Source organism: Falco punctatus (assembly GCF_963210335.1).
Source record: "Falco punctatus genome assembly, chromosome: 5".
Taxonomy (NCBI): domain Eukaryota; kingdom Metazoa; phylum Chordata; class Aves; order Falconiformes; family Falconidae; genus Falco; species Falco punctatus.
The window spans coordinates 76,108,327-76,135,866 of NC_137584.1; the positions used below are offsets into that span (position 1 = coordinate 76,108,327).

At 41.5% G+C, this 27,540-nt stretch overlaps 1 protein-coding gene across 2 annotated transcripts in view; it reads right to left on the reverse strand.

The window, feature by feature from the left end:
- Positions 1-385: 385 nt before the first annotated feature.
- TFAP2D (transcription factor AP-2 delta) overlaps positions 386-27,540 on the reverse strand; it is a 74,109-nt gene continuing 46,954 nt past the window's right edge. For both annotated transcript variants that reach the window (XM_080389158.1, XM_080389157.1), the window contains 3 exons: positions 24,911-25,052; positions 17,955-18,068; positions 386-2,949 (listed from right to left, as the gene is read on the reverse strand). In XM_080389158.1, coding sequence (XP_080245284.1) covers positions 2,730-2,949; positions 17,955-18,068; positions 24,911-25,052 — 476 coding nt within the window. In that variant the 3' untranslated portion in view covers positions 386-2,729. The remainder of the gene's footprint in view (positions 2,950-17,954; positions 18,069-24,910; positions 25,053-27,540) is intronic.

Below are 27,540 nucleotides of genomic sequence, written 5' to 3' on the forward strand. Positions count from 1 at the left end.
ATTCCTCCTTCTGCAGAAGGTTGATATTTTAGCGAAGAAAATTGAAAAGGATTTTAAACATTTTTTTTCTGCTCTTTTTTCCCCCTCCATCAAAATCTAATTTAAAATTATCCACATCTTGGAGTAGAAGACCACAATCAAATTGCTTTACAGTACATTTTCACGTGGTAAATCTGTGTATCTGACACAGCCAGACATATAATCTGTCCCCCTCCTCCTTTTCTCTCTCTCAATTTGGGCAATAGAAGCAGCAGAAAAAGTTTCCTTTTCAGTTGTAATCATGGTTACTACTTTCACATTGAAGTATTTAATGTTCTAGAACAGTTCCACAATGTTTCTGTTGAAGACATCTTTGAGGATCATTCATTTAGAGATGCTGGAGTGAAAAATTCATTGAGCAGAGTTTAAGTTCTGTTAGGCACTTAGCTGATCTTAGTATGTTAAGGAGGTGGAGTCCCATGGAGATACATCTGTTTCCCTCAATGCATAGAGGGTGCATAGATGGCATTAAAGTAGGTATCTTAAGTTATATACCTACCACAAGCAAAGACAAATCTGGGCAAAATCATAGGATTCCCCCCCCCCCCCCCCCCCCCGATTTTTTTATGCAAACAAATAGGGACTCATTAGTTCCTAGTGTATTTTTCTCACCATGTTGGCAATTGCCTTACTGACCTCAAGAGGAACAGCATCATGCCATATTCACTCTGTTTTCTTCCTTACATTTGAAAGGCGAGGCTGATCTTGTCAATTCAGTTTGACTCCTTACATCATGGCTGCAAATGCCCTTAGATATATGTCATAGTCCCTAGGTTTATCCTAGAGCTGGTCATCCGAGATGTAATGCATGCTAACCAGTTCTAGAAAGCTACGATGTAGACACGTGTATGAACGCTTTTATCCTTGGCTTCCTTTATACCTAGCTGAGAAAAGTACACACTTCCAGGGCATGATTCATTGTTACTTTGAGGTGAGATAAACTGCATACTGTGAGTGCCTTTTTCTCTCTCCTGATTATAGGGAGAGGAGGGTGATTAAGCCAGTTGTAGTCACGTGCAATGCAAAAACGCCACCATTATGTTCCAACTATTATCTGTGAAGAATGACAGGCACTTCCAGATGATCCCTTGCACCCATCCTAGACACTTGGTGTGCAAGTCAAGTGGCCACTCATAGGTCTCTATTGCTGTCTTCTGGGATCCTCCAGGTGAGTCTAGTTCTCTTCTAGGTTTCATGTCCTATCTGCCAAAACTCTGCGTCTGTCTTAGATACCCTGAAACATCTCAAATGGCTCTAAACACTTACACGTAGACAACTATATTATTTCCTACCTTAGAAAGACATGAATTGTCCCTTGGAAGAAAAGGTCTGGTTCTGCTGATCTTAAAAGGAAGTTTAGATGGCCAACATAACCCCACCCTGTAATTCCAATCCTTCCTAAGTTTCTCAGTAAATTGATGTCAGAGAAACAAGAAAGGGAATGTAATAAAAGTCTTGAAGAAGTTAGAACATGGCTGGAAAAAGACTCTTGACTCAAAGAGGCTTGAGCTCAAACTATGCTTCCAATGTTTTCTGTGTGAGGATGTGTGGCAGATGGTAAAATGTTTCAGAAGTACATTAACAAGGTTATTACCACTTAAATGCTGTGGACTAAGCCAATCTGTCTTATTTGTCATTTGTTTTTCTTTTCTTTTCTTTTCTTTTTGGTAAGTGAGTGGATTCTGTTAGACCTCTGCACCTCAGCTGGATTTCTAAGGACAATAAAGCTGCAGAAACAAGCTGTTGAAGAAAAGAAAGCATCATAAAATCAACACAACACAAAAGGTGACTCCAATTGCCTGCATTGATCCTGTTGAATAGAGACCCAGGTACAGCAGACTGCAGTGTTGTGGGACCAGGGGCTGAGAAGATAGAGGATAGAAGCCTGTGCTGTCAGTTAATCTGAAGTTCACAGAGGGATCAGGGCTCTTATTGAAACTATCAAGGTTTTTTTCATTTTAGTTTGCCATGCTCTTTCACAAGACACCATGGCTGCTGCTTGAATGGTCAGAACAGATTCCCAACAGGTTCTGGCCTCATTCCAGTGCAGCTTTATTGTACATTCCCATATGGGGATGAGCAGCCCCCAACACTGAATGGTTCATTTGTCCCACGACCCAAGAATTCCTCTTTTGCCAGTTTTCCATATAGTTTTCCCAATGGTGAGTAGATCAGGCATTTCCGATGGATCCGAGGAAGCCCTTCTTTAAATCTATCCAGCATGCAAGCAAAGTCAGGATGCTGGAACTGCGTGTCCCACAACCGACACACTGGCCCTAACTCTGCTGCTGGAGAAGAAAGTGCTTCAGATTTCATGTGCCACCTCAGCCAAGTCCAGAAGTGCTTATAAAAAACAGTGTTAGTGTATCATTCAGAACAATCAAATACTACGTGCACGAAAAAGTAGTTTAGAGCAACATAAATTTAAAAAAAGTGACAATTTCATCACACAATTACTGTACACTGCTGTTCTTAAGGTTGAATACTTTCCTCTCTCACGCTGCCTCTTTCTCTCTCTCTTAATCTTTGTCTTTTTTATTTTCTTTTTCTGATTTTTTCTTTTTTTTTCTTTCTTTTTTTCCCCCTTTTTTTGGATTTGGTCCACTGGAGATAAATTGCCCTCAATGATATATATATTTAAAAAAAAATATCAGCAGCAAGACTCTCGAAATAGATTCTGTTTGATGTAGCTAGTCTGTCTTTTCTGTTTTGCCCTCTTTCACAGCAGCCTCTGAAGTTTTCCGCAGGGGGGCTTTCTCCGCGTTGGCGTGTCCTTGGCCGGATTCCGCCGCTCCTCCGTTTTTGTGCGATGTGTGCTTTTCCAAGTAGTTCAGCATTTCACTGAGAACAGTTTGGAAAGTGCTTAGGGCAGCACATATTGCAGGAGTTCCAAAACCATGAGTGATCAAACTACAAATGGGAAGGAGACAGAAAAAGAAAAAGAAATACACACACACATAAATATAAATGCACTCTCATACATCGAAGAGTTTACAGTATACTCATTTTTCTATAGTGAAATTCAAGATTTGCTCCCTAAACTATTTATTACCTATGGGAGAAACAGAAAAGAAAAGAGTAGAGCCGAAGAGCAGACTCCATAGAGCTTCAAAGGCTGGCTTTGTAGGAGTCTCAGTTCTGAAACACCGTGGGACAGATCCTTGGTTGATGCAGATTGACACACTGTTGTTGACTTCAGAGATGCCCAGAGAGGATCCGTGCCCTAGGCTCTCCAGCACTGCTACTTTTTCCAGTCCCAGAAGATTTGGTTCCCCCCTTCTCAGGTAAATAAAGCCAGTTCTGTGTGGTTTGTTCACTCTTCTAGGTCAGACTCTTGAACAAGACCTGGTTATTCTACGTGGGTATATGACTGCATCTATACTAGGAAATTAAGCAATGCCAAGCGTGCAATCTCTGAACCTTAGCACAATTGGCATGGTTTGGCAATATCCGTGCTGCTAAGCTCCCTCAGCATCCAACAGGGTGAAATCGGAACTGCCTGTTGGGAATAGTCCCGGGCCAGTGCTAATGCCCAGACAATGTTTCAGATAAGGCTAGTTCAGCCAGGCTAAATTCACAGACCATACTAACCAAATAACAGTAAAAACAACCAAGTTCCAACCATGTTACCCTGGTGGTGTTGTATTTGCTCGTATAGATTCACCCTATTGCACCTTTCACCCAAATCAGGTGTTTTCTCAAGATTAATTTTTCTTACTGTTTTTCTGCACTGTAAAGTAGTTGAATTTCAGTGGTGCTCCCCACTTAACAGCTGCTGAAACGATGTATTGATGCAGTTGCCTGGCAGAGCTATAGTGGGTTAATTTCATCTCAGTTTAGAGTAGCATTTCAGTGCACACATACATATCTAGCCATTTGAGATGTTTTGGGTATCCAGCCTGGGTTCCACCTGCAGATCCAGAAGTGTGCAGGATTCCTACAGGTCCCACCTCTTAGATACTGTCTCTGTAAGGATGTCTCAGCTACCTTAGGGTATTAGAAATGGCACTAGGGACCAGTTTTTAGGCAATCAACTTCAGCCTTATTTGTCTACATATGTGAACTGCGTAAGATGTTCATGTGAGGGCCAGGGAAACTCAAGTCGTACTAGACATCTTAGTATGGGCCACCAAGTTATTCTCGTCATTATAATGGCTCATTTTGAGAAGTGGCAAGTGAAAAAAAGCAACACCCAAATCCTCCAGATTTTTACTTTTCATTTAGAAATATAAATGAAAAATTATTACAAAGGTTGAAATGTCATTGCAGTTTTTAAAAGACTGGTTTCAGTTATCTCAATCCTGCTCAGGGCAGAAAGAAGACAAGAGGAACAGAAGCTGATTTGCGGTTGTGGACATATCTGAGAAATCAGTATCTTATTTTGGTTTGGGTGAGGGGGAAAAAACCCCCACCAAACCACATTACAGTGATTCTGACAAAAAAAATATCTATTTCCATCCCATGACCTATAAGATCTTGTTCCTGTGGTAAGTCTCTGGGTGTCTTAGGCACCACATCAGTAAACCCTGATCTAATGCAGACCCACACATAGGTTAGAAATGGGAACATTTCACTTCTGCAAGAACCCCTCTCCTCTGCTCTTTGGCTTCTCAGTCTTTCCAGCTATTTTAGAAAAAAAATGAAAAAGTAAGAACCAAGGGAAAAGAGGTTATACAGGACATGGACAATTGCTAGGATGCTGGAAAGATGTATATAAAAAAGCCAGTATAGAAATGGCTCCGAGATACCTTTTAGGGTGATCTTTCTGTCTGCTGGGCATGGGAGCCCTGTTTGCTAGGAAAGCTGGTGTCCTAGGGAAGACACCAAACGTACAGGAGTCCTAACCAATACGAGAGCTAAGTTTGGAAATATCTCCCCATTTGAGACTGGGAGTGGCCCAGTCTTTTATAAAAGGTCTCCCAAAGGCTATTAACAAATAACTGGCTTTTAGAATGTTTATCCACCAGTCTCCAGGCACTTTTCAAAGCAGGAATTTATGTTTAGCTCCAGTCAGTAATGAGAGGAAAATGATAATTAAATATTTACAAGGACTATTTTGCAGACATCAATTAATAATAGCACATGACTTAAATTTGGACTCTTGAAGTTTGGACTTGTAGTAATATCTGCATCTTTTTCATTTAGCATTAAAAAGAAGTAAACTTACCTTGCTTTATTCATTTTTTTCCTAAATGCCTAGCATACTAGGAAAATAAAAATCAACATCTTAAGTCATTTTTTAATAGTAAAATAGTAAAAACAAGATCAGCAATAGCATATAGGTAAGAGTATTTTTAGCCTTTTCAAGTCCTTTTAGGAGTCAGGTGATTCTGAGATTTTGTGTTGCATTTTATGATAATTTCTAGTCTTCATAACTCCAGAGAAATGAAAATGTGATGGAGCTTACAATAACAGAAAGCAAAAAAAGGAAAATTCAAATGGATCATTACTAATTATAATATCTTATGATTTTTACACTGCTTGTGTGATCTTCTGGGTCTCAATTTGGGGAACAGACTATACCGAGACATATATTTATGATCTTGCATGCAGAAGAAACTACTTTATCTATTTTAAAAGTTGGCAACATCTAGAATCATTCATTTCATGTAGATGCAAATAGTAAGTTTAACAGAGGATTGAATAGAAAATCAATCTTCCAGCCTGCTCTCTTTGAACCTTCCGACTCCTGAGCAAAAGGAATAGTACTGTGTCCATTTGATAGCTCAGTGCACCCCGAAGAGGAAAGTGGGAATACTACAGTGAACACTTACAGAGATCGCCTCAGAAATGATCTGTAGGACTAGAAACAAGGGTAGAAAACTTTAGTGTTCTAAAATGCTGAGCAAGACTGCAGAAAATACCAGAATGGGGCAAAATCTGATATTAAGGTACATAAACATAGATACCAGCTTGAAGGTGTGTACATCAGAGGTGCCTAAGCTCCCATTACCATCAAAAGGGACTTCAGGCACTTTCTTACCTGTAAGAGTCTACAGTGATTTGAGATGTCCTATGACATCTGAAACATCTGCACAGATTTGCTAGTTACAATATAGGACTGAAGTCCACCTTGCTTCCAGGTATTTTGATGCCAGGCATGTTACCCTTGAGTATCTCACATATCCCTAGATGTCGATGTTTAGGCAACTGAATGGAGCCCTGGGGCTTTGTTCAGTGTGGTCAGAGAAGTCTGGACAACGATTTATACACAAAGTGGATGTGTCTCCTTTATGGTGAGCTGCACCATTCTTCTGGCTACGCTGTGGGGTCCCGCAAGGGGAATAAAAATGTTTCTGGTGCTGTTTCAGATGTCTTATAGTAAGACATCTGTGTCAGGTGAGCAGGTAACACAGAGGGTTTACAGGGGATCAGCAGCCTTTTAAAGCAGCAATGGACTGATGGTATACATCATAGCATCTAAGAAGATGTTGCATGCTACTGTTTACTCAGCTATATCTTCTCCTAGATCTCCCTTGACTACATGAGAAGCTTAGACATCGATCTTATATTGAAACATACTATATTGAAACAAACATATTGAAAAAAGAAAAAAAAGTATTTTATCCTGAGCAGAATCTTAAACTTCTAGTCTGAAAACTAGTATTCATAGGAAAAGGATTTTGTGGGGTGGATTAGGGGTCTATCACCTTTACAGTTTAGCCTCTTATGTTCCACTAATCATCAAGTATGGCAGTTTTTTTGAAGATAACATGTTTCTTATAAAAAAGGCAACTCTTTTTCATTGAAATGATGCTGCAGAGTCTCATGGCAACTCTCAGTTCCTGATGAATATATTCTTTTCCACAGATGGGTATATGCAGAGCCTATTAATTTTCTCAAGAAGCTTATTAAGAGAAACCATTTTATGGAAAATTTCTGACCAGGCCTCCTTGCTGTGCTCCTGTGAGGGCGTATTTTTTTAGCCTAGCTTTATGTAATGAGCATAAAAAGGCCAAGAGATGTTATCTTCTACTTTATGTTATGTTTTTATCAGGTAATTCCCCTTTGCCCTAATTTTGGTGGACTTTATTTCTCTACACGTTGAAGTCTTTGAAAAATCTAAGCAAGTTGGGTAATTTCCCTTTGCTGATGAAAGTAAGTTTCAAGTTGGGGAGAAAATCTGATTTTACATTTAAATCAGACATGACAGACAGAAGATTAATGGCAAAATATTCAAATGTGTTTCCTGAAACAAATTTAGTTGCCTGATTTTTCAGGCTGACTGAGCTCCCACTGAAATTGGTTCATTTTCGGTACGCTCCACACCTATGAAACAGCTTGCTTTCATTATATTTTCATTTGGGTTTAAAAGTGTGCAATTCAACAACGGTTTCATAATGGAGTCTTCTGAGTATTCTCAGCCTTGTAGTGTACCTCATGGCAGCTCCTAGAAACAAACTTTATTGTTTTGAAAAGTGAGGCTAAAATTTCTGGGTTTGGTACTGTGCATGGAGAGCTGCAGAAAGAAGGTGACGAATATCAGGCCAACATACTATAAATCTGTATGCTTAAGGACGTTCAGACCTGCCTGCGATTCTGCCCAGCACTACGATGCAGTTATGGCTGCTCATGTTTTAATGATGGCCTTACTTAAAAGTGAAAAGATCCAAGTGTGCCTGAAGGCTTGGACTCTGGTTTGGCAACTACCTCAAGGACTCCTCCATACCCCAGGCTGGTGAAACTAAGACATGCAGCAAAAGAGACAGATTCCCTCTCAGCAGGTGGGTGGATGGGGGGGTGGGGGGGAAGAGGCCATCTGCACTGAATGTTTACACTCTCATTTAAAATAAATAAATACTTCAAAAGAATAATAATGAAGAAAAAGCAAGCTTGAACTTATTGGTCAGGCTTTCTCAGAACTCTGAATGTGAAAACCACTTAATGATTACCCAAATCTAACAACACATGGCAGATGACAAATAACAAGGTGTGATAAGACTTTTGATGGCTGTAAAGGGAACAGAAAAAGATTTGAACCTTTTCACTGATCCATGTAACATCCTAAGTTAAAGGTGCCCATACTGAGTTAGAGGTGCTTCTGTTGATTTCAAGGTCTGTCCTGTGAAGGTTGCCTAGAGAATTAAATTGTGATAACTTTGCTTTGGAAGGTCAGTAGGTCTAACCACGACACAAGTTAGACTGATAGTCAAGGTAAGCACATGGCCAGTATGTGTTACAGGGATAAGAAGCCTACAGGATCAGAGTGACAAACAGCACAGATGAAAGTTGTCTTGCAAAGCAGGCCCTCATGCTTGTCTTCTGTTCATAATCAGACAAGTATATGAAGGACATGTTCTCCTAAGCAGATGGACCTCCTTTTACCATGTGTGAAAGCAATGGAGAAAGTAAGAAGATAGAGCTGATACCCCATACTTCTAAAATATTCCATTTCAGCTCTGTTTATTTTTGACTTTGAGACTGATTTTCCACACTAGGAGAATTACCCAGGCAACATACCTGAAACATCCAAGACTTTGACTATGGAATATTTCTGACCTATAGACCAAAGATGAAGCCACGGCACTGTGGCGCACATGGCACTCACAGAATCCCTCAGATGTTTGCCAAAAAATGTTTCCAGCATAGCACACTATGTTCTCCAAATAAACCACTGGATAACACTGTGACTTGCTGGTTTTGAAAGGGGAAAAGATGTACAAGCTGTTGGCTAACTGTGGATGAAAAGTGGCCTCACTGCTCATTACTACCCATGGAGCCAAACACACCAGCGAGACCACAGATCCAAGATGACTAGACAGTTTTAAAAAAGAATGAGCACATCACTCACACAGGCTTCAGCTCCTTCAGTTTATCCTTTCATTTAGTTAATGCTCACATCTCTGGTCTATGGGAAAGTGGAGAAATGAATGAGATTCATCCAACTTGCCACCATGCACAGACTTTCTCCAGTGAGGCAGCCAATGCAGCTGAGAAGCCCCATTGCCCTCCTCAAATGAGAAAGACCATGAAGTAGACATTGTAAACATGCTGATGACAAGGGACAATGCAACTTTGTAATCCAGTAATTTGGAAGTGAGGGGATGGCATTCCTTTTTTTGGGAAACATGAATGTTCCTTAAATGTTTTAAGAAATTTTAAGTGCTGGATTAAAATAAAGTCAAAAATTAAAATAAAGTCAAACTCTCCAAACTTTTTTCCATTTTTAATAAATGTATATTTTCTTTTTCCTTGGTAATCGTGGAACTTATTTGTTAATAAAGAGGATAAAGAAAAGAGATATTTATCTGTTCTCTTGACTCTATAAATTGTGACTTCAGGGAATTTCACACCCTTTCAAAAGGATTTTGTTCCTCAGCAGAGCAGGAGAAGGTGGTTGAACCCTTGCTATGGAAAGATCAAAGAGATAAACCCTGGGACAGTGAGGGGGAAATCCTGGAGGAATGAACTCTAATACCTTTAGTAAATGAAGAGCCAAGGAAAGGAAAGGGGGAAGAAAAAGGAAAAAAAAAAAGGAAAAAAGAAAGGAACAATTTGTTGATTACTAGTACCCCAGCACTGTAGGAACCAGTGCTGTCCCTCAGCTAGCTGCATCTAAAGCCAGACTGGAAGAGATTATGGAAATCAGGGAACTCTAGAGGGCACCAGTGGTGCTCCACCACAAACTTCATTGCGCACCAGGCTTCTTCCAGTTCGTGCATCCAAACAGAAGGCTTCTGCTGCTAATCAAGATGACTGGAATTATGACAGCAGTCACTCTACCTCCTGATAAGCGAAGAAACATAAAAAAGAGAGAACAATATATAAGGGGGTAAGCACATCTGTAAAGACAAGCCAGAAGTAAGCCTTTGGGCTTGTCTCTTTGTTACAATTTAAAAAACATGTTGAGCTTCAAAACTCATTTCATTGCTCCCTTTTACCCTTCAGGAAGGGGGCTGTTACTTTCTCACTGCTCCCAAAGTCTGAGTCTTTTTTTTTTTTTGTTCTTTGTCATTTTTCTGTGTCACCTTGTCAGTGTGATGTCAGGCACTTGCAGGAGACTGACAGCTCCAGGCTCAGAGATTACCTAAACAGCGAACCTTTTGTCTCAAACAGTTTCATAGGAAAGGTGTTTCATATCAGCTGGACAGCTAGGCAAAACACAGAATATTTTGTGAGGACGCTGATGGCTTTCATTATCTAGTTTTATTATTCTGAGTCTATTATTTTTGTCTGGTTTTATAAGGTTTCTGTACTGAAGGAAGTGTCACTTTTAAAAAAGTAGTTTTGCCTTTGCTGTGTTGCTGTCTTTATATTTTATATATAAAATAGATGATCTGGGTGTGATTTTGCATCTTGATGAAATGTAACCTTGAAGGTAAAGGATCAAAGCCAACTTCCGTACTCAGTGAGTATTCGTCTTTCCTTATACGATGGATGATATTAGTAGGGTAGCCGAACTTTCCAAACATTACAGATTCTTATAGACACAGAGTGTCCCAAAAGCAGACATAGAAGATATGTCTATACCCAATTCTACACGTGAAGAAAGTGAGATTAAGAGGCTGACTAATGAGGTCAGGGAGTCTGTACATGTAAGCCAAGAAACAGACACAGATTTCTTGAGTATAATCTCAGCAAATCTTCTCTTTTCAAGTCTTTTTTTTGTGATGATTTTTGGCTTCCCGGCACAGAATGTGGGTCATTTGTTTTCTGGTAACTCTAGTTTTCATGAGATTTTGGGGAACTAAAAAAGACTTCTGCCAAAAATTAGGAATAAAAAGAATAAAAATCAAAGCTGTTCTGATGAAAGGGCAGGTTATGAAGGCAAAGACAAGACAACACATGTGAGTGTGACTTTCAGGTTGCCTGCTGAATCTGCAGGAAGCTCAGTTATAACATTTGAATGGAAGTGAGAAGTAGATACATGCTCTCTCCACTCAACAAGAGAGAGTTAGGGTCTAAAATCAAGAAAAATACTAATGTAGTGTTTTGGACATTTGGTCCAGCTGGAGGCATATCCTAAACTCTGCTCGTTAGACTGAAGGCTGGTTTAACACTTCATCAACAGACTTAAGTGTGAAATGAAGAAAGCATGATCTCAGATCCAGAACTCTAGCTCTGGTTTAATGCAGAAACTACTACATTAGACAACAATGCTCATGGTCTTTCATTCTCAGCCCAGCCTTAAATTTTCCTCCGCAAAAGGGAACAGCTTCAAGAGGAGCAATGGAAAGTGAACATGCAGGTTCATGGAACTTTTAGAGTACCTGTAAGGCTGGTAGATATGATGGCTTACTCACAAAAGACCCTTGCACTGAGGGAGGGACAGATGAATGTGAGACAGAATATCTCATCTAAAACAACCCTAGATCCCTAGCTTCACCAGACAGGTGAATCACTCTGAGGTTCCTAAACCGAAGCTAGGGAATGCCTTTAGTCACTTGTACCTGCATTAGCAAAGTGAAGAGCGGCCAGGCTCCTCCTCTGATCATGAGTGGTCTAGTGTAGCCTGGCCTCATCTCCATTATTCAAACACTTTAACCTACCAAGTAATAGCCATGTCTAAGCTTCCATCTGAGAACATCCTCTTAACTGAGATAAGGCTGACTGGTGCCTGGGAATTGTTTGGGACAGGAAGAGGTACTCTAGGCCAAATCCATAACCAGGAACCACAGCAGCAATCAGACATTAACAGACAATTATGTTCCAGTGTCCAGGACCATACCCACACAATTTATTGGATTAGCTTGCATGTATCTTTTTTTTGTGTATCTTAATTTCTACATGTCTCCATTCCTTCTCTGAAATGTGACAGAAACATTTCCCTTCTTCACAGCAGGGAACTGTACAACTGAAAATGTTTCATTCATCTGGTCTGGTTCTCTACTCTGAAGAGGATTGGATGCACTGTATGTCTGGGAAGTGCAAAAATAGTAGATGAGTGATACACAAGTTAATCTCAACCATGTCCCATACTGACATGCTTCAGATCTATCTGTGTGCCATTAACAAGAAAAGGATGGAGCTTGCTGATTGTGCTGGTCAACATTGTTCCAGATCCAGCAGAAGAACCTGTTAGCCTGTAATGTCACCATTCAGAGTGGCAGGATTATGGGTGTTGGGGGTTACCCAAGGCTTCACCATCTCCCATCACAACTGCCTGCACCGTATATTCTCTGAATGTGTGTCTCAGAGCTCTTGTGTCTCTAGACAGGCTTGTCTTCATCTGCTGTAGGACATGAATGCCCTGGTTCACCATTTCCAGGCATTTTAAAAGTGAATTATACTCAAAGCCTTATATATGTGTTTTGTTTACATGCATCTTTTTGCTTCCTCTAAATATTCCAAGCCCCTTTTTCCCTCCCATCACCCTGGATAATTGAAAGCTGTCTCTCGGTTTCACTGAGCATGAAACCAGGCATCTTTGCCTGATCTGAATCCAAAACCAACCAGCTTACAATGATAGATTTGTATAATATTTCTGTCCTGAAAAAAATAAAGAAAGATGAAATCTCAGCTTTACTGCTATCAGGAGGATTTGAAAATAGTTTAAGTTTCAGGAGAAATTCAAACCTCAGCTTTTCCCTTTTGCAAACACAGATACACACACATATATGCATAAGTCTCACATGATTTTGTGTGGTTTTGGAGAGAAGACTACTGAATTATAAGTAATAGAAGGCATTTAAAAAGAAACTAAGGTTCATGTAAATTTGTTTTCCTCTTTCTTCTTTCCTTCTTTCTTTCTTTCTCACTTTCACTCTCCTTTTCCTGATGCTCACTCTATTTTGAAAGCAAGGGGTGAGGGAAATACGTTCCTCTAATTAAAGCGGTAGAAACTTTTGGGTTCTTTTCTGGTACTGGTGTGCTGACTTTGCTCTCTACTGTAGTAGACTCCTAAATGCATTTACACAGATCAGCCTTTAGAGGACAACAAAGAGACACAAGTATCAGGACAAAAAGTCTCAGCACTTAGTAATGGAAATAGATTTTCCCAGGGTTTTCTTGTTTGCCCTGTGGCTTAATGCTGATTCTGTCTTCAGAAACTTGGCACAGGGTAGCTCAAGTCTTGCCTTTCAGGTCAGATACACTGCACAGGATTATTCCACTTGCTCCTCTGCCTTTATCATGAAGGAAACAAAGAAGACCTGAAGGACAGCTTGGGTAGCCCTGCAACATACCACCACTTCTTGAACCTACACTTACATATATGCTTAGAAATCTGAGTTGCCTCCAACACCTAGCCCGTGAGGTCAGTGGCTTATATGACCCAGCCCTGACAAGGCTGGATTTCTCTAAGTCTTAGTATATTATTTATAGCAAAGGTAAAGCACCTGACTGGGTTGTAATAAAGGCTGGTGGTTCCCTGAATTCTCAAGCTACATATATATTAGTGATACGATGCATCACTGCACCCAGGAAGAGTTTGGGACACTGCTAGTTAGACCAGGCAACAAAACCACAGGAATTCCTCAAAAAAGGAGCACAAGCAGGCAATGCATGCCTGTGTCCCTGGCACTGCTTCTATTTTCTAATAAAAATATAATTTCTCTGCAACGTTACCTCAAAATCTGCTGAAAAGGGAGAAATCTTCAATAAAGCATGTGTACTACTGCCCTGGCTTGGGTAGTGCACAGCAGCTGCTGCTGTGAAGGTAAAGATCCATGGAATTGCCTGTTCACAGTCAAACAAGACTGGGAAATCATTCTTCATGCACACTGAGTTTTCTGTATTCAGGTCAGATGGACATCTCAGAGAGCAGCTGCACAAACGTGGCTGTATCAGGGGTGTAGGAAAGCCTCTGTTTTCCATGTATCTGGTAAAGCTGTGCAAAACTCAGCAGTTTTCAGGCTCACTGGCAGCTCCTTTGAAGATTTCCCCTGTTTTATGCTTTGTATGGACTTTGAGTTTGGAGTTTGAGCAAACCCAGCAATTCTGATCCCTTCATGGGAACTATTCTGTACTTCAGGTTGGACACATGTTTACAGATCCTGATGAATTGGGACTTAGTGAAAAAAAAACTTCAGAGAAAAGTGTGAGCTTGAAGATTTAAAATAGAGGAAATGGGAAACACTGTTTTGATCTGACCTGTGCCAGCCTGTGAACCCTGGTCTTAATTTAATAACACTGAGCAAGTAACATCATAAGCAAGTGGAGCACATAACTCTGCATTTAACAGCTGTAGGGTCATTTATTCGTAAAACCCCCTCCTTTTTACCCCAAGGTGGTAGAGGCTGGATTCTGCTGTAGGTGTCAGATGTTATAGCTCTTCAAAAAGACTTTCATTATCTTAGATTTTATTCTAATAATAGAGATTTGTGTGATTCCTGTGAATTTTTCTGGTCATTAAAAATTCTTTGACTTTCTGACATCTTATAACATAAGCATACACATATATGTATAAAATACCCACTTTTAATCTTGTGGTTTCTTTACTGCCTTGATTATGGTTTACAAGGCAGAATTTCTGAACCTCTTCTTGTTACATTAAATCTGTATGAAACTATATGAGATTCCCCCAAATAAAAAATCATCTCATATTGGATAATGCTTGAAAAACATGCTATATTTATGCTAAAAACATTCACAAAACCTTGTCAGAGATTCCAGTGAAAGACTATGGTTTGTCCTTGCCAAATGCACTATTTTGGCTCCATCCCAATCTAGAGATTTATATAGCATGGAGACAGAGAATTTATTGTGAGAAAGCCTACAGTTCTGGAATACAGATAGAAATGAAGATGAAAAATTCACTATTGAAAAAGGATGTTATAGAAATTGTGATGACTGTATGGCGTCACTACTTCAGATTTATGTTTCCTCTGCAAGACCTATTTGTAGAACATCAACAGCTCTTGGGCATTTCAGTCATAAATAACATTAATTTAATGTGCGTAATCAGTTCCAGCCACTTATTAAGACAGTCTAATTTTAGACTCTGACTATTGTAGATGTCATCAGAGTATTTGATGACTATAGTATGGAGGTCAAATCCTTCTCCAGCATACTGCTGCAAAGCTCATTATCTATAGATACATGATAATTGTGTTCGTTTCATTGTATATAAATAAGGACAACCTGCTCTTTTGGAAATCTAATCTCAAGTGGGACCTGTGATCAGGGATGTGGGGGCCCAGGTACTTTGAGTATTTGAATTCTTGGTGTTAGGCATCTGCTTTTTTAGGTAGACGCTTTCAACACCTTCTTATGAAAAGATTCCTGACTGATGTATAACGGCAAGCAGCTATTTATGCTTGTGACCAGTAGGAAGCTGTGCTGTGCCTCAGACAGCAGTGAGCTTGTTGTTCCTTGGTTACAAGGTGTGTGTTGGGGTACCAAGAATTTCTTCCTCTTCTCCCATCCCCAGCTGATCAGAAGCAAATTTCCTGTGACAGAGGTTGGTTCGGTCTGAGGCTCATCTCTCAAAGACAGAGAAACCAAACGATCAGCCAGGAGCAGTCTGTGTTGAAAACTTGCCTCAGAAAATAGTTAATGCTCCTGGAAAATATGGTGAATTGCATTCTCACATCTTCCCTGGCACCTGAGACAGGCTTAAGTGCCTCCTCTGATATTTAACCCCAAGAAGCAAGTAGTGGTAGGAGTTCAAATGACCTAGCTGTGAAGGCTGCCAGATACAGGGGATGGGAATAACAATATTTTTTTTGCCTACACTAGATTTATCTTTACAATGTAAGTGCCTAGTGTGTACTGATTGGCTAAGCTCCCATTCAGCTGGAGATCTAGACTAGACTGTTCAGTCAAGGGAGTTTATAGAGACTGCTTAATTGTAATGCAGATTTCATGGGTTCTACAGACAAGATCCCTAGAGACGACAGCAGGAGTTACACACCTGGCTGACACGGAAGCACCTTCATGTAGATGAGTAGAGTTAGAAGTCTGGGTCAGAAGCTCGGTCTGACCTCAGCTTCTCTACAGTAGGTGGAAAAGGAACATGGCGTCAGCTCCGCCTGTGGGTCTGGCAGTACTCATCGTTCCTGAAGCATAAGCAGAGAAGGCTGTCTGATTGAAGCCCATGGAAGTATCTGTGTAGGATCAGGACCTGTGCTCTACTAGGTGCCCATCTTCAGTCCAAAACTTATTGCCTACAGCAGGCATGAAAGTGCTGAATGATCCAGGAGCTGCCTACAGAAGCTTTGTACTCCAACCTACTGAAGTGTGGCAGAGAAAGAAGGATGGGAGCTGTACCAGCTGACAGCTTTTGTAGCTGAAGCCTTCAGCATTTTATCCTGACTGCTATTTCTTCTTTAAACACAGGAATCCTTGGGGACTAGCTACCTTGTATCACATTTACTTTGTGTGCATGTGATGGGGAATTATCTATTTTTCCACAAGCCTAGGTAGCCCATTAAAATCCCTCTATGAGTATCCTGTATAAACATCTCTTTTGCTGTGCAAGTGTAGTTAGGTATTTTGGGGTGCATGTGTATAAGGGAAAGGGTACATAGACGTAAGTGGTATGTATATGTGTGTGCACATCACTGCATGAGAATGGAAGTGGGAGTGTCTAGGTATGTTTGTATACAGACCGAATCCACACAGGTATGTATGTATAAATAGGAATGTGTGCATTTGTGGACCACGCGTTATCCTTGCCTTTCCTTATCCCCCAACAAATAGATGGAAATTGTGGGATGGTGGGTATTTTGGATTCCATTCAAAGTCTGAGGGACTAACCATTAGGCATCACACCACCTGACTGCTGGGTGCCTCATGCTCTATCAGAAACTTAATAACTAAATGATGCTGGGATGTTGGAGCATAAAAATTGCCTGTCCAGCCAATGAGTGAAGAATGGCTCATCTGGCTGTGCTGAAGAACCATCCAACATCATCCTAAGGCTTGGTGTTACAGTCTGTAAAATCTCTCTGGAAAGGTTATATACATGTTGATTTTTTCAGATATCAGCTAATGGCTAGGAAAAAAATAATCTGTAGCCTCAGCTAGTCATGTATTCCCCTCTGTGGTCTGAGCAAAGACAGGAGCACCTCTAGGATCTTTCATCAAATTTATCTTTGATAAATATCTGAGATGACCCTACTATTTCAAAGTGACCCTCTGGAAGTTCCCATATCACTCTTGAATGTATCTATCACATAGCCTAAAGCAAATATGTGAAACTGTACGGCAACTCCTGGGCTAACAAACGTTTCTGCTCCCGAACCATCTATACACTTTTATCCATAACCTGGATAAAATTCTGATGAAGTTTAGACTTGGTCTGTATGTACCATGGGTCCTTGTCTTCATAATAGCTTCTTAGGCTCTCTACACCAGTAAATTAAATACCACTAGGGCACAGGCCCAGGAACTGAATCTAAATATATTAGCAGTCTCTGGCTTCTCAGTCTGAACCAGCTCACATTCTCACAGACCTTTCCAGTGTTGTTCAGGAATTAGTGCAGTAGGACTTACAGCAGGTAGTGTACTTTGAGGCTAGTCTGCTTTGGAGGCCAAAGAGTTAATGGTATGGTCATGGTAAGGTGATGTCAAATGGTCTCAGTAGCATGAAGGTGGCTCTGGAACTATTTAGTTAATTGGTAAGGATGCAGCCTAACTGCTCTTCCTTTCATTGCTGCTTCGATTCATGCATATTGTTGTTTTTTTGGCTCTGAACTTGAGTTTCTACATTTCTGGACCATCCGCTTCATTGGTGGGCTTGTGATTTGGCTCATATCTAGGCCAAGACAGCTTTCTGGCCAGATGGGGAGATCTGGCCAGCAGATGTAGAAAATGACTTACTCAAATTCAGACTGTGGTCCTAGAAGCAGGATGGATGCAAGTAACCTGAACTACATTGCTGGGCAGCCATGTGCTTTTAATAGGCACAGACAACAAAGGGATTATAGACATTATAGTCCTCTATGTAAGGGAACAAATACCATTATGATATCATATGTAGTCTTTACCCAAAATATGGATTTTAGTTAATTGTTCCTCTTTCAAAATCATACCTGAAATGCGTTAAATGTCTCTGGATGTCGAGGTCTAATATTGGAGTTGGTCTGGAGGATCCGAGGGGTGATCTGTCTTGACTTAGAAGGTCTTGGAATTCTTTACATATTTGTCTAAAAGGAAAGTTGAAAACCTTAAATAAGACAGGTGTAATCCACTCCATAAAGCTGATTCCCATAACATGGTCACCTTATCCTGAGTGATCTCATTCATAACAGAAATGTTTGGCAGAGGCATTGTCAAAGAAATTGAAGGCAAAGAAATCCCCCTCTTGCTTCCCTGCCCAAAATTCTCAGAGCCAGCAACATACAGAATCTCTTGAACAGGAATAGATCCCTTCTGGACCTGTATTAACACTGACATTTTAGAATGTGATTTCTCTCCCAAATTGGGCCCAGTTTGGCAGTGTTAAGTCTGTTAGCTCACCTACATTAGAAGCAAGGGTTATGGCTCAAAGAAAATTACGAACTAGCATTAGAACATGCCTGAAGCCTTTGTGTAAATAACCCACTACTTGTACGTTTGCTTGTGTGCACTGGTTTATCTGCAAATAGAAGTCCTGGTCATTTTGGCTTTGCCTTCTTGATCCCTGACTCTTAAGACAAACGGAACACTAGGAGTTATGAAGGAAAATGCTACCTTTGCTCTCCTAGCTTCCATTTGTGTTCATTCTCTGCTTTCTTGAAAAGTCTGGGACAGAAGAACTGCTAGATCCTCAACTGAGACCTCTCCTACAGGTCTGCCCAGAGTGAGAATTCATTCTTGCAGCAAGATTTAAATATCTTATTGAAACATTCATGAAAGTTGCTTTACATTTCTACCATGTATCAGGCAACTTAAGGTGTCTACAGCAGTCCAGAGAACGTGTTTCCTAACAGTGCTTCCTTCTTGCTGGTGACTGTAGGAAGAGCTCAGTGACTCACTCAGCTGTCAGTGCCTACACAACAGACAGGCAAGTGAGGCAAATCCCATGATCTCCACTTCTTCTTGGTGGTGGTTTCCTGGGCAATATACACTTTCAGTAGGTAGGATGCGAGACCCCAGTTCAGCACCCTGTAACGGGAACTCAGGCTTTGTCTTGCCTGGTCTCCCCCCAGCGTAGTAGCCCAACTTCTTTGAAAGGATGCATGGTCTTGCTGTCCTCCCTCTCAAGTCTTCCCTTATGTTTCTCAGGATGCCTCAGCACCTGGGTTAAAAACATCCCCTGGCACGCCTCTATATAGAGCCTAACACTAGGAGAGACCTGAAAATAAGGCCTTTTCATTCTTGTGATATTGTTGGATTGGGTCAGTTCATAAATTAGTCTAGGAATATTCTAACAACGTACTTTTTTAAAAAAGAAACCAAATGAGCTCCACTTAGTGCACATCCTTAGAAGAGTGCTATCTGGACCATGGGTGAACAGCAACACCACTTACTTTCAATGGGTTTATGATACAGTTAATCAAAAAAAGGAGAGGTGTCTGGATAACTCTATCAGGACCTCTCTAAAGGAGGATATCACTCTCCACTGACTGTATTGGAAATAAAGGCACATAATGTGGGGTCAGGAGGGCATGATGCCTAGCAGATGATCAGGACACTCACTTGAAATACCTGATACCAGCCTGACACTCAGCTGGATTGACCTAATACCGGTCACAACCACTACACGTAACCTAGCAAACAGTGCCACCTAGTAGAGTATACAGTGCCAGGGCTCATTCTCATGCCCTCATGCAAATTGTCACCATCTGATGAGGTCCATATAGTCATGCTCCTCTAGCCTCCTAAACAGGGTGGCTTCCTAAGAATGGATCCTGGTGTGGGCTATCTCCAAGAACATGCTCAGAAGGTGTTTGGAAGAGTTCAAGGAGCCATTCTAACATTTTAATAATAAAGACAATTGCAATCTGATGACTCAGTGTGTATGTGATTTACTTTGTCAGCATAGTTGCAACCACTGTACCTGGGGCCAATTTCTAATACTGAAGAGTATCTCTGTGGTCTGTGATTTCTGTTAGAAGACTCTTTGCACATATGGCCCTAGATAAAGTTTGAGTTCTTCGTTATCATCTTTTAACTCTTGTCCCTTGGAACAGGGCATAATGGAAAATAAGTGGGTAAACTCAGCTTCTTGGTCTTTACAAGGTCCTCCATTGCCAAGTTACAAGCAAGGAAACTGTATTAACCTGGTTGTACCCTTCATTATATCACCATTCTGTGACCTGTGGACATAGACTTTGGACACCATAGCTTTCTCTCAGCTGAGAGGAGAAGAGGTGCAGAAAACTCTTTCCTGCTGTGCTGCTGGACTTCATCCAAGTCTTATTTCTGTAAATGCTTGTCATCTGCATGGACCTAGACACTGACTGCTTGAAAAGACAGCATCATCTTAGCCTTTCAGGCAAAGAGAGGTATTCAGCAGAAATGTATGTAAATGCAGCATACAGTTTTAATGAATAAGGTCCTTAGAGGAAAAACAGTTCCTTTCAACAACTGAAAACAGTCAGTCATTTTGGCTTCTAAACAATCTGCTATCCCCAGTTGGCCCTGTCAGCACTGCTCTTCTCTCCTTGCTCCAACCTCTACTTTCTACCTGTTGAAAAAGTTCATCTTAAAAATTCTTATATTTTGACAAAGGAAAGTGTCAGAACCAAGTGTGCAATTAAGTTCCCTTCCATCTCCACATGTCAAAAGTCTTTACTGAATGATGGCAGATTGAAAGAAAAGAAAAAACTTTTTTATTATACATGAAAACCTGTAAAAAGCAATAACCTACTTTTTTTCAAGGGGATTTCTAGGCAAAGTGGTATCTCAGAGCCTCCACTACCAATAAAACATCACCTGGGGTAGTGGCAGGGGGAGGGGCTGGCAGTTGTTTGCCGAGTTGGACTGTGACTTTGAAAAAGCAAAGAAAGATGGTTATGCTGTCTTAGGGGCCACAGATTAATAAAAGAAATCCTGGTCATTCCTACAAGGGAGGCACCTAGTGATTTGTGATAGATGGTCAGATGTTCCAGTATATGATCACGAAAAGATAAAACACTCTGTACTGGATCAGAGCAAGAGCTCATCTAGTCATGACCCTATCCCTAGCAGTGGCCAAAGCAAATGCCTCATGATGAGTACGAGAGTGGGACAAATTTGTGCCCATGGGTCTGATATATTCAAAGTGAGGTGGAGCTGCCAGACATTCAAAGACCAGATATCAGAGAGATGCTCAGCAGGTCTTGTGCATCCAGTCTCAGAGCTCCTTTTTCAGAAAACTAGCAAATCGAGTCCAGAGTCATGAGCCACATGTTGATTATTGTGGTCTGGCTGTAAGCAATGCCACAATAAAATTGTTGTTCACACTATTCTGTTTTGGTCCACATAAACGTGTGGATATCTGTCACATGTAGAAGGCCTTGTGCTGTGAAACTCTTGTGATTTTTCCCAAAGGACAGTGTGCCTCTCCATCAAGTGGAATTATTGATATGGCCTTCAGCAGTTCTGCATCTGTCCTAGCTGCAACATGATCAGGTTCCATCCCCTGTTGTAAAGTCACTCAGAGTCTCCCACTCCTCTGCAAGGTGAACTAATACATGCTTAAAGACCCTCTAAAACCAAGTGCCAGCATTTTCTTTTTAATTTAATTTTATTTTTTTCTGTGTGGATTGCACAGACATGTCCTGAAGCCTTTCTAAAGAGTCTAGGGTTAACAGGCCAGTATCAACACCCTTTGGCCAGAACTATGACAATTCAGACCTTTTTTTTGAAGCATCTTCCTCTGGAGTGCCCAGATAATCATCTAAGTCGAAGGAGGTGAGTGGAAAGAAAGAGAATCATAGGAGACCTGCTTCTCCCGTTGTTTACCCCTTTCTTATTCTTTCAGCTCTTAACCAAAACTTGCTTCACTCCCATCCTGCCCTTGCTATCACTTGTGTGCAGTGCTGTATACTGGCTACACAGCCCAATCATCTCTTCTTCCCATGATAATTACGAGGCAAGTCTGATTCTTCATTGTTTAGACCATCGTATTGTTGGAATAACTTGTTGCACCAACTTATACTGTCCTAGGCAGGTTCTGAGTTAGAGAATGTGAGAGAGCATTTCCAAGAGGTTTTGGTAGGTCAGGTAGTTTGACACTATTAATGTGGTTTGTTCCATGATAGAAAATGATCCTGATTTCATTCACTGTGTTAATATCAACACATCCTCAGATGAGGTAGGGCAATGAAGACAGTGTCATCTGAAACTCAGTGACCTCTCTGTGTTAAAGAGGGCTACTGGCATCTGAAGTAGCAGTCTTTAGCCTTCACTAGCCCATGGACCACTGTTCTGTACATGGCAGCTGAACTACTTCCACTCAGGGTGGGTGGATTGCTTGATCACAAGCTATAGATGCCATTGATAACACTGGGAGCTCCTACAGGACGCTAGACACTGCTGCACTGCAGACAGTAAAGGCTCTGTTCAGTTACCCACACATAGATATGTAGTACCCAACTCATCCATAACAACACAGTAACACAAAGAGACCTGTGTGCTTCTGGAGCAGCAGCTGGTAACCAAACCGGATAACCCAGTTCATCTCAAATGGCAGTAGGTGCCTATGTCTGGGCAACAGAATCAAGCCACTGAAGCTGGATGTCTGACTCCAGAATGGAATTTCACCTATATACTGGGAATCTTGGAAATAATTTTGTTCTTTCCCCTAGTTTTTCCTCAAGACCCCACGTGTGGAAGATCTCCTCAGTTCTGCCAAAGGCACACCTCTCAGGGCTTCTGGCTCTGTCCCACAGTGGACAGTGGCAACACACAAAGGCAATGGTACTCCGGTTCTTTCCGTATGCAAAGCTTGCCAGGAGTTATTTTACCGTCCTGGAATCTCACTGTTGTTTTTGGTGGCAGCATAACAATGCACCACTTTTTCTGGTGCCATAACTCACAAGCACATGAGACAGGGCAATGGTGACATTACTAAATTGACAAACCTAGAGCTTACATATGCCTAGTGAATAATTGAAACTCCTGGCAAATGCCTAGAGTACTTACTATCAGACACATGGAAGCATGTCTGGGAAATACCATGCTAACGTTAGCTATGTCCCGGACCCACGTCTCCTGTAGTACCTGGACAGGACCGGTCTGTGAGTCACTGTTCTCCTTCCAGGCAGGAGAGGGCAGTAGCAGCACACACATTGACCCATCTGTCCCACTCAACAAGCACTTGGACTGCAGTAGAGTACGGCCTGCCTTTGTGTTAGCGACAGACCTCTCTGCTCAGTTTGCTGGTGCTTTGAAGTGATGGAAGGGGGAAGAAAAGTAATTTTGTTCCTTGCAAGTGCAGGATAGCAGGCTACAAGCCCAGAGTTCATGGGGGTTTGGAGTAATGCTTGCCCACAACTCCCTATCTCAGTCGGTAGTGGTGAAAAAGTAGGTATGGAGTGGTGAGAAAGGGTAGTGAGACCCTTGTGTGTCCCTCAGTGGGACAACCTTTGGAGGCTAGAGCCAGAAAAGAAGGGGGAAGTTCTGTATCTTTATCATTGAGTAAGATTTTATCGATGGGACAAATTCTCCAGCTGGGGCAACCTGCAGCCTTAACTCTTGGTTAGGTTGTGCTGCCCAGCAGGACCATCAGCTCTTACAGAGTCAGGGGGGCAGATTGTTAATGGGCTATGCAGCGATGGGGAGACACAGCTTGCAGCCAGGAGATGTTTCTTGCCAGCTGGTTTATTCTCACGTTTCTGAAAGCCTTTAGGCCCTTAAAACAAATGTGGATACAGGTAACAATAAAACCATATTCCACTTACAGTATTCCTTTGAATCTACAAGGGACTTAAGACCATGATGTGTGAGGTCTTTCGTCACCTTCATTACCAGCAAATGCCCCCTGAGCCACATGGTGCTCTGCTTATCACCCCAAAGAAGGATCACAGGCTGTAATCACAGGATTCCTAAGCCTGAGATGTTTCAATACGTGTCACCTCTGGGTCACCCGCAGGCCAAAGAGCTCTAGATACAAAAGGGACACCAAGGCCAGGGATCCTGGCAAAGCAGAAGGACGCTGGGATACAAAGGGCAATCCTGTTGCTCGTCAACCTTCTGCCCTACTACAGGCTCATTCCTCTCTGTTGGGTATTTCCCAGACTGGATGATTTCCAGACATTTCCAGCACTGGGATGGTGGTTTGGCAGCTCAGGTTTCTGGCCTCAGCTCTCCTGCAGCCTCACTGTGTAACACTGCAGTAATCACAGGAAGAGTATGAACAAGTTCAAGGTTACCCCATGCAGGCATATCACACACCTAGTGTAGGTTTACGTTGTTCCATGCAGACTATTTATTCCTGCTTCCCATAGCTCATGAAGGCTAATTCCTCCCTCATCAAGGCTAATTAACCTAGATGAAACGTTATCCTAACACAATGTTACTGCTCCAGGGTGGTGAGTGGCTTGTTTAGAGCAGTCGGGTGTCTCTGTGTGTCTTTAATGGCTTTAGCAAAGCTCCCCTGCTGGTCTGCATTGTTCCAGTGTCTTTGACTTCAGGGAAACTCTTACAATTTCCATCCAGAGTGGATCTGTCCCTCTGCAAACCAGCTCTCCCTCAGCAGACTAATGATAATTATCCCACAGTAACTAGCACTTCAGTAGAAGCTTAGATCTGTTGCTCACAAACAGGAGGCAAAGCCAGTCTCTGTCCTATAGATCTTACCAGGTAATATCCTCTCACCTAACCAAAGCACCTGAGAAGATATATGTGCCCCCTTAGCCACAGGCAATGAGAACATAGCTACAAAAATCTCGTTGTAGTCAATAAGGTTCTTACAGCATCTCTAAAGAAGCTTGCTCTCGCTTGCTGTCAGTGAGTACTGTTGTGATAGCAGTCACCGCAGTCTCAGCTCCATACTCCCACTCCTCCCTCCCCCAGCCCCCAGATCCAAAATGGAGAAGTGACAGACAGATTTCTTTTTTAGTTTCCCCTCCCTTCTTACTTTGTCGCTAGGATCATCTTTTTCCTCGCTGTCTGCTCTTTCTGTTCCATGTGCTGTCTGGCAATGTGCTCTCCTACTGCCTTGGCAGGGAACTCTGTTTCACAGGTGTAGCCGAAATCTCTGGCCAAATGTAACGCTTCCCCTGCGGTCAAACAAAATGGGTCAGTCAGTTTTTAGGGTGGTGGTGGTGGTTGTCGTTGTTATTGTTATTATTATTATTATTGTTGTTATTGTTATGCTTACAGAATTTCTTCCGCTCTTAAAGAAACCCCAAACAATAGCAAATCACTTTTGTAGACATTTATTCCCAAGCTCAGTTACAGATCTCAGCCCCGTTGGGCTCATGCTTAGTCATCAGATGGTGCCAGCTAGAAGCAAGGAAGGGTATTTCTCTCATGAGAAAATACTAGTGAAGACACTCGGGTTTAGCTCCCTCCCTTGCCACCCGTGAGTACTGGGAAGTTGCTCAAGTTTTGTAAGCCTGCTTCATCATTGATATTTAAGACACAAAAATTAACAGAAGGTAGGAATATATAACTCTGAAGAGCTGAGATTCAGACTTTGGTGCTTCACTTCTCTATCTCTAAATGAAGAATAGCCTTCTACCCCAGGAGGGAGCTGTAGGGGTAACATACATTTCAGCATATTTGCTTAAGGGTTAAGCCAGCAGGCATAATACAAGTGTCCCATGCTAAAGATGAGTAGACCCCAAAGTAGGGCATGAGAAACAATCCTGTGTCCAAAAATATTGCTACCAAAATTGACCAGACGAAATGAAAAGGGATGACAATGAAGATCACAATTGATGTTTTATAGGTGGGGAAAACAAGGCAAAGGGAGTACGTTGCTTGACTAGCCTTTGTGAGAAGACTGTGACAGAGGCAGGCACTGAGTATCTCCCTACCGCACCATGGAGACTGGACACTATAACCCAACTCCATGCTGGTGCCAAATGCCTCTGGAAGAACCTGGCCCCCTCCACTAGCTTAGAGAACCCAGAATTTTGTTTTAGGGTTTACTGAACACTCTGGCCTGCGTGCTGTGACTCTGACAACCTTGGTGTGGGATTTATCTGATCAAACACAGCTGCCTGGGGTGTGAACATCTGTGCCTAAGTTAGTTTTTCCCTGGTGAGAAATAGGCACTTCCAGATGACACTTGCTCTCCTCTCACTGTAGAAAGTAGAAATAGGTCAGCTACCAGAAGTGTATGTTGAAGCACATCTGCATGAGGCACTAACAGAGATGTGCTCCAGAACAGTTTTGGGGTTAGGATGCTGTGGGGTTTCTATTTTATTTTTCTTTTTTTCGGTTGTGTATTTGCTTGTCATTATGAGAAGTGGCATTGGACCCTGGCTCTTTGGAGACTAGGCTGATGCTCCAGGTGAACAATTAGGAAGGATGCAGGTACTGTCACACTTCCCTTTGAGACATGTGCAAGTGGAATTAATCTCATTAAATGTCAGTATTGATGTCTGACCTAATACTTTCAAGTCAGTGGAGACAAATTAGCACTTGAAGCATGTGTCATCCTATACTAAAGTAGAAGGCAAAAGCTGATCAGAGGAATTACAGAAAAGTACGGGTTAGAAGTGAGCTCAGGAGATCACCTGCTGCTGAAAGCATGGCCTTAGATTAGGTTATTCATGGCCTTTGCGAGCCTAGTCTTTAACATTTCCGACCATGGAGGTTCCACAGATTTTCTGAGCAACATAATCAAATTTTTAATTATTAATTTAATTTAATTTAATCGTTAATCACCCAGAAGTGCTGATTTCTCCCTATTGACTACAATGTGACATGAGAGGACAGACACAACTGTGATAGAGATGGTGTGACAAATCCCGTCCCCAGCAGGACTGGGTCTGCTCTGCACAGACCTGGCCAAGCCAAGGACGATGGAAACTTCCACGGGAGTAGTGGTCCTGTGCCAGGGGCAATGTGAGGCACAAAGAACAGCATGCACCGACCTCTATTCCAGACTCTATTCTCCACTTTTTCAGTTTATTGCCTCCCCTTCTATCATTGGAGTTTTTAGCAGAAAAATACCTTTTTGTTTCCACGAGCCAGTACTTTGTTTTGTGTTCATCTGAACTAATCGGATTCAAGTACTACTAAAATACATGCACTGCTCCCAAAGAATTTGTTTGCTGACGCCAATCAACAACAACTTTCGCAGCTGTAACCAATTTTACAGAAAAAAAATAAAGATTATACTCAAAAACATTTGGATTTATTTGGATTTTTTAAACATGATTTCCCGTATGCCTAAACCAGTAAGAAGTTAACAAGTAACCACTATCTCTGAGTTGAAAGGAGAAATGGTTTCCACTTAGTTTACAGCTTCCAGAAAAGTAAAAGAATTTTTTGGTGAAATTAAAATGGATTTCAGTGGTATGTTAACAGTGAGACAGAATGAACAGTTATATAGCTGACTGCCAGTTTTGTATTTAAAACATCTATCTCAGACTTCCTCATGGATGAGAAAGAGTACAAATTTAAGCCGTAGCTTCTAAATTTTCTGTAGAGCCGCTTCAAAATTTCTACTTCAGCTACACCTTTACTCTTCCTTAAATAAAGACCTAAAGAGTAAATCAATTGTAGAAGAGCACCAGGGTTTGCTTTTCAACA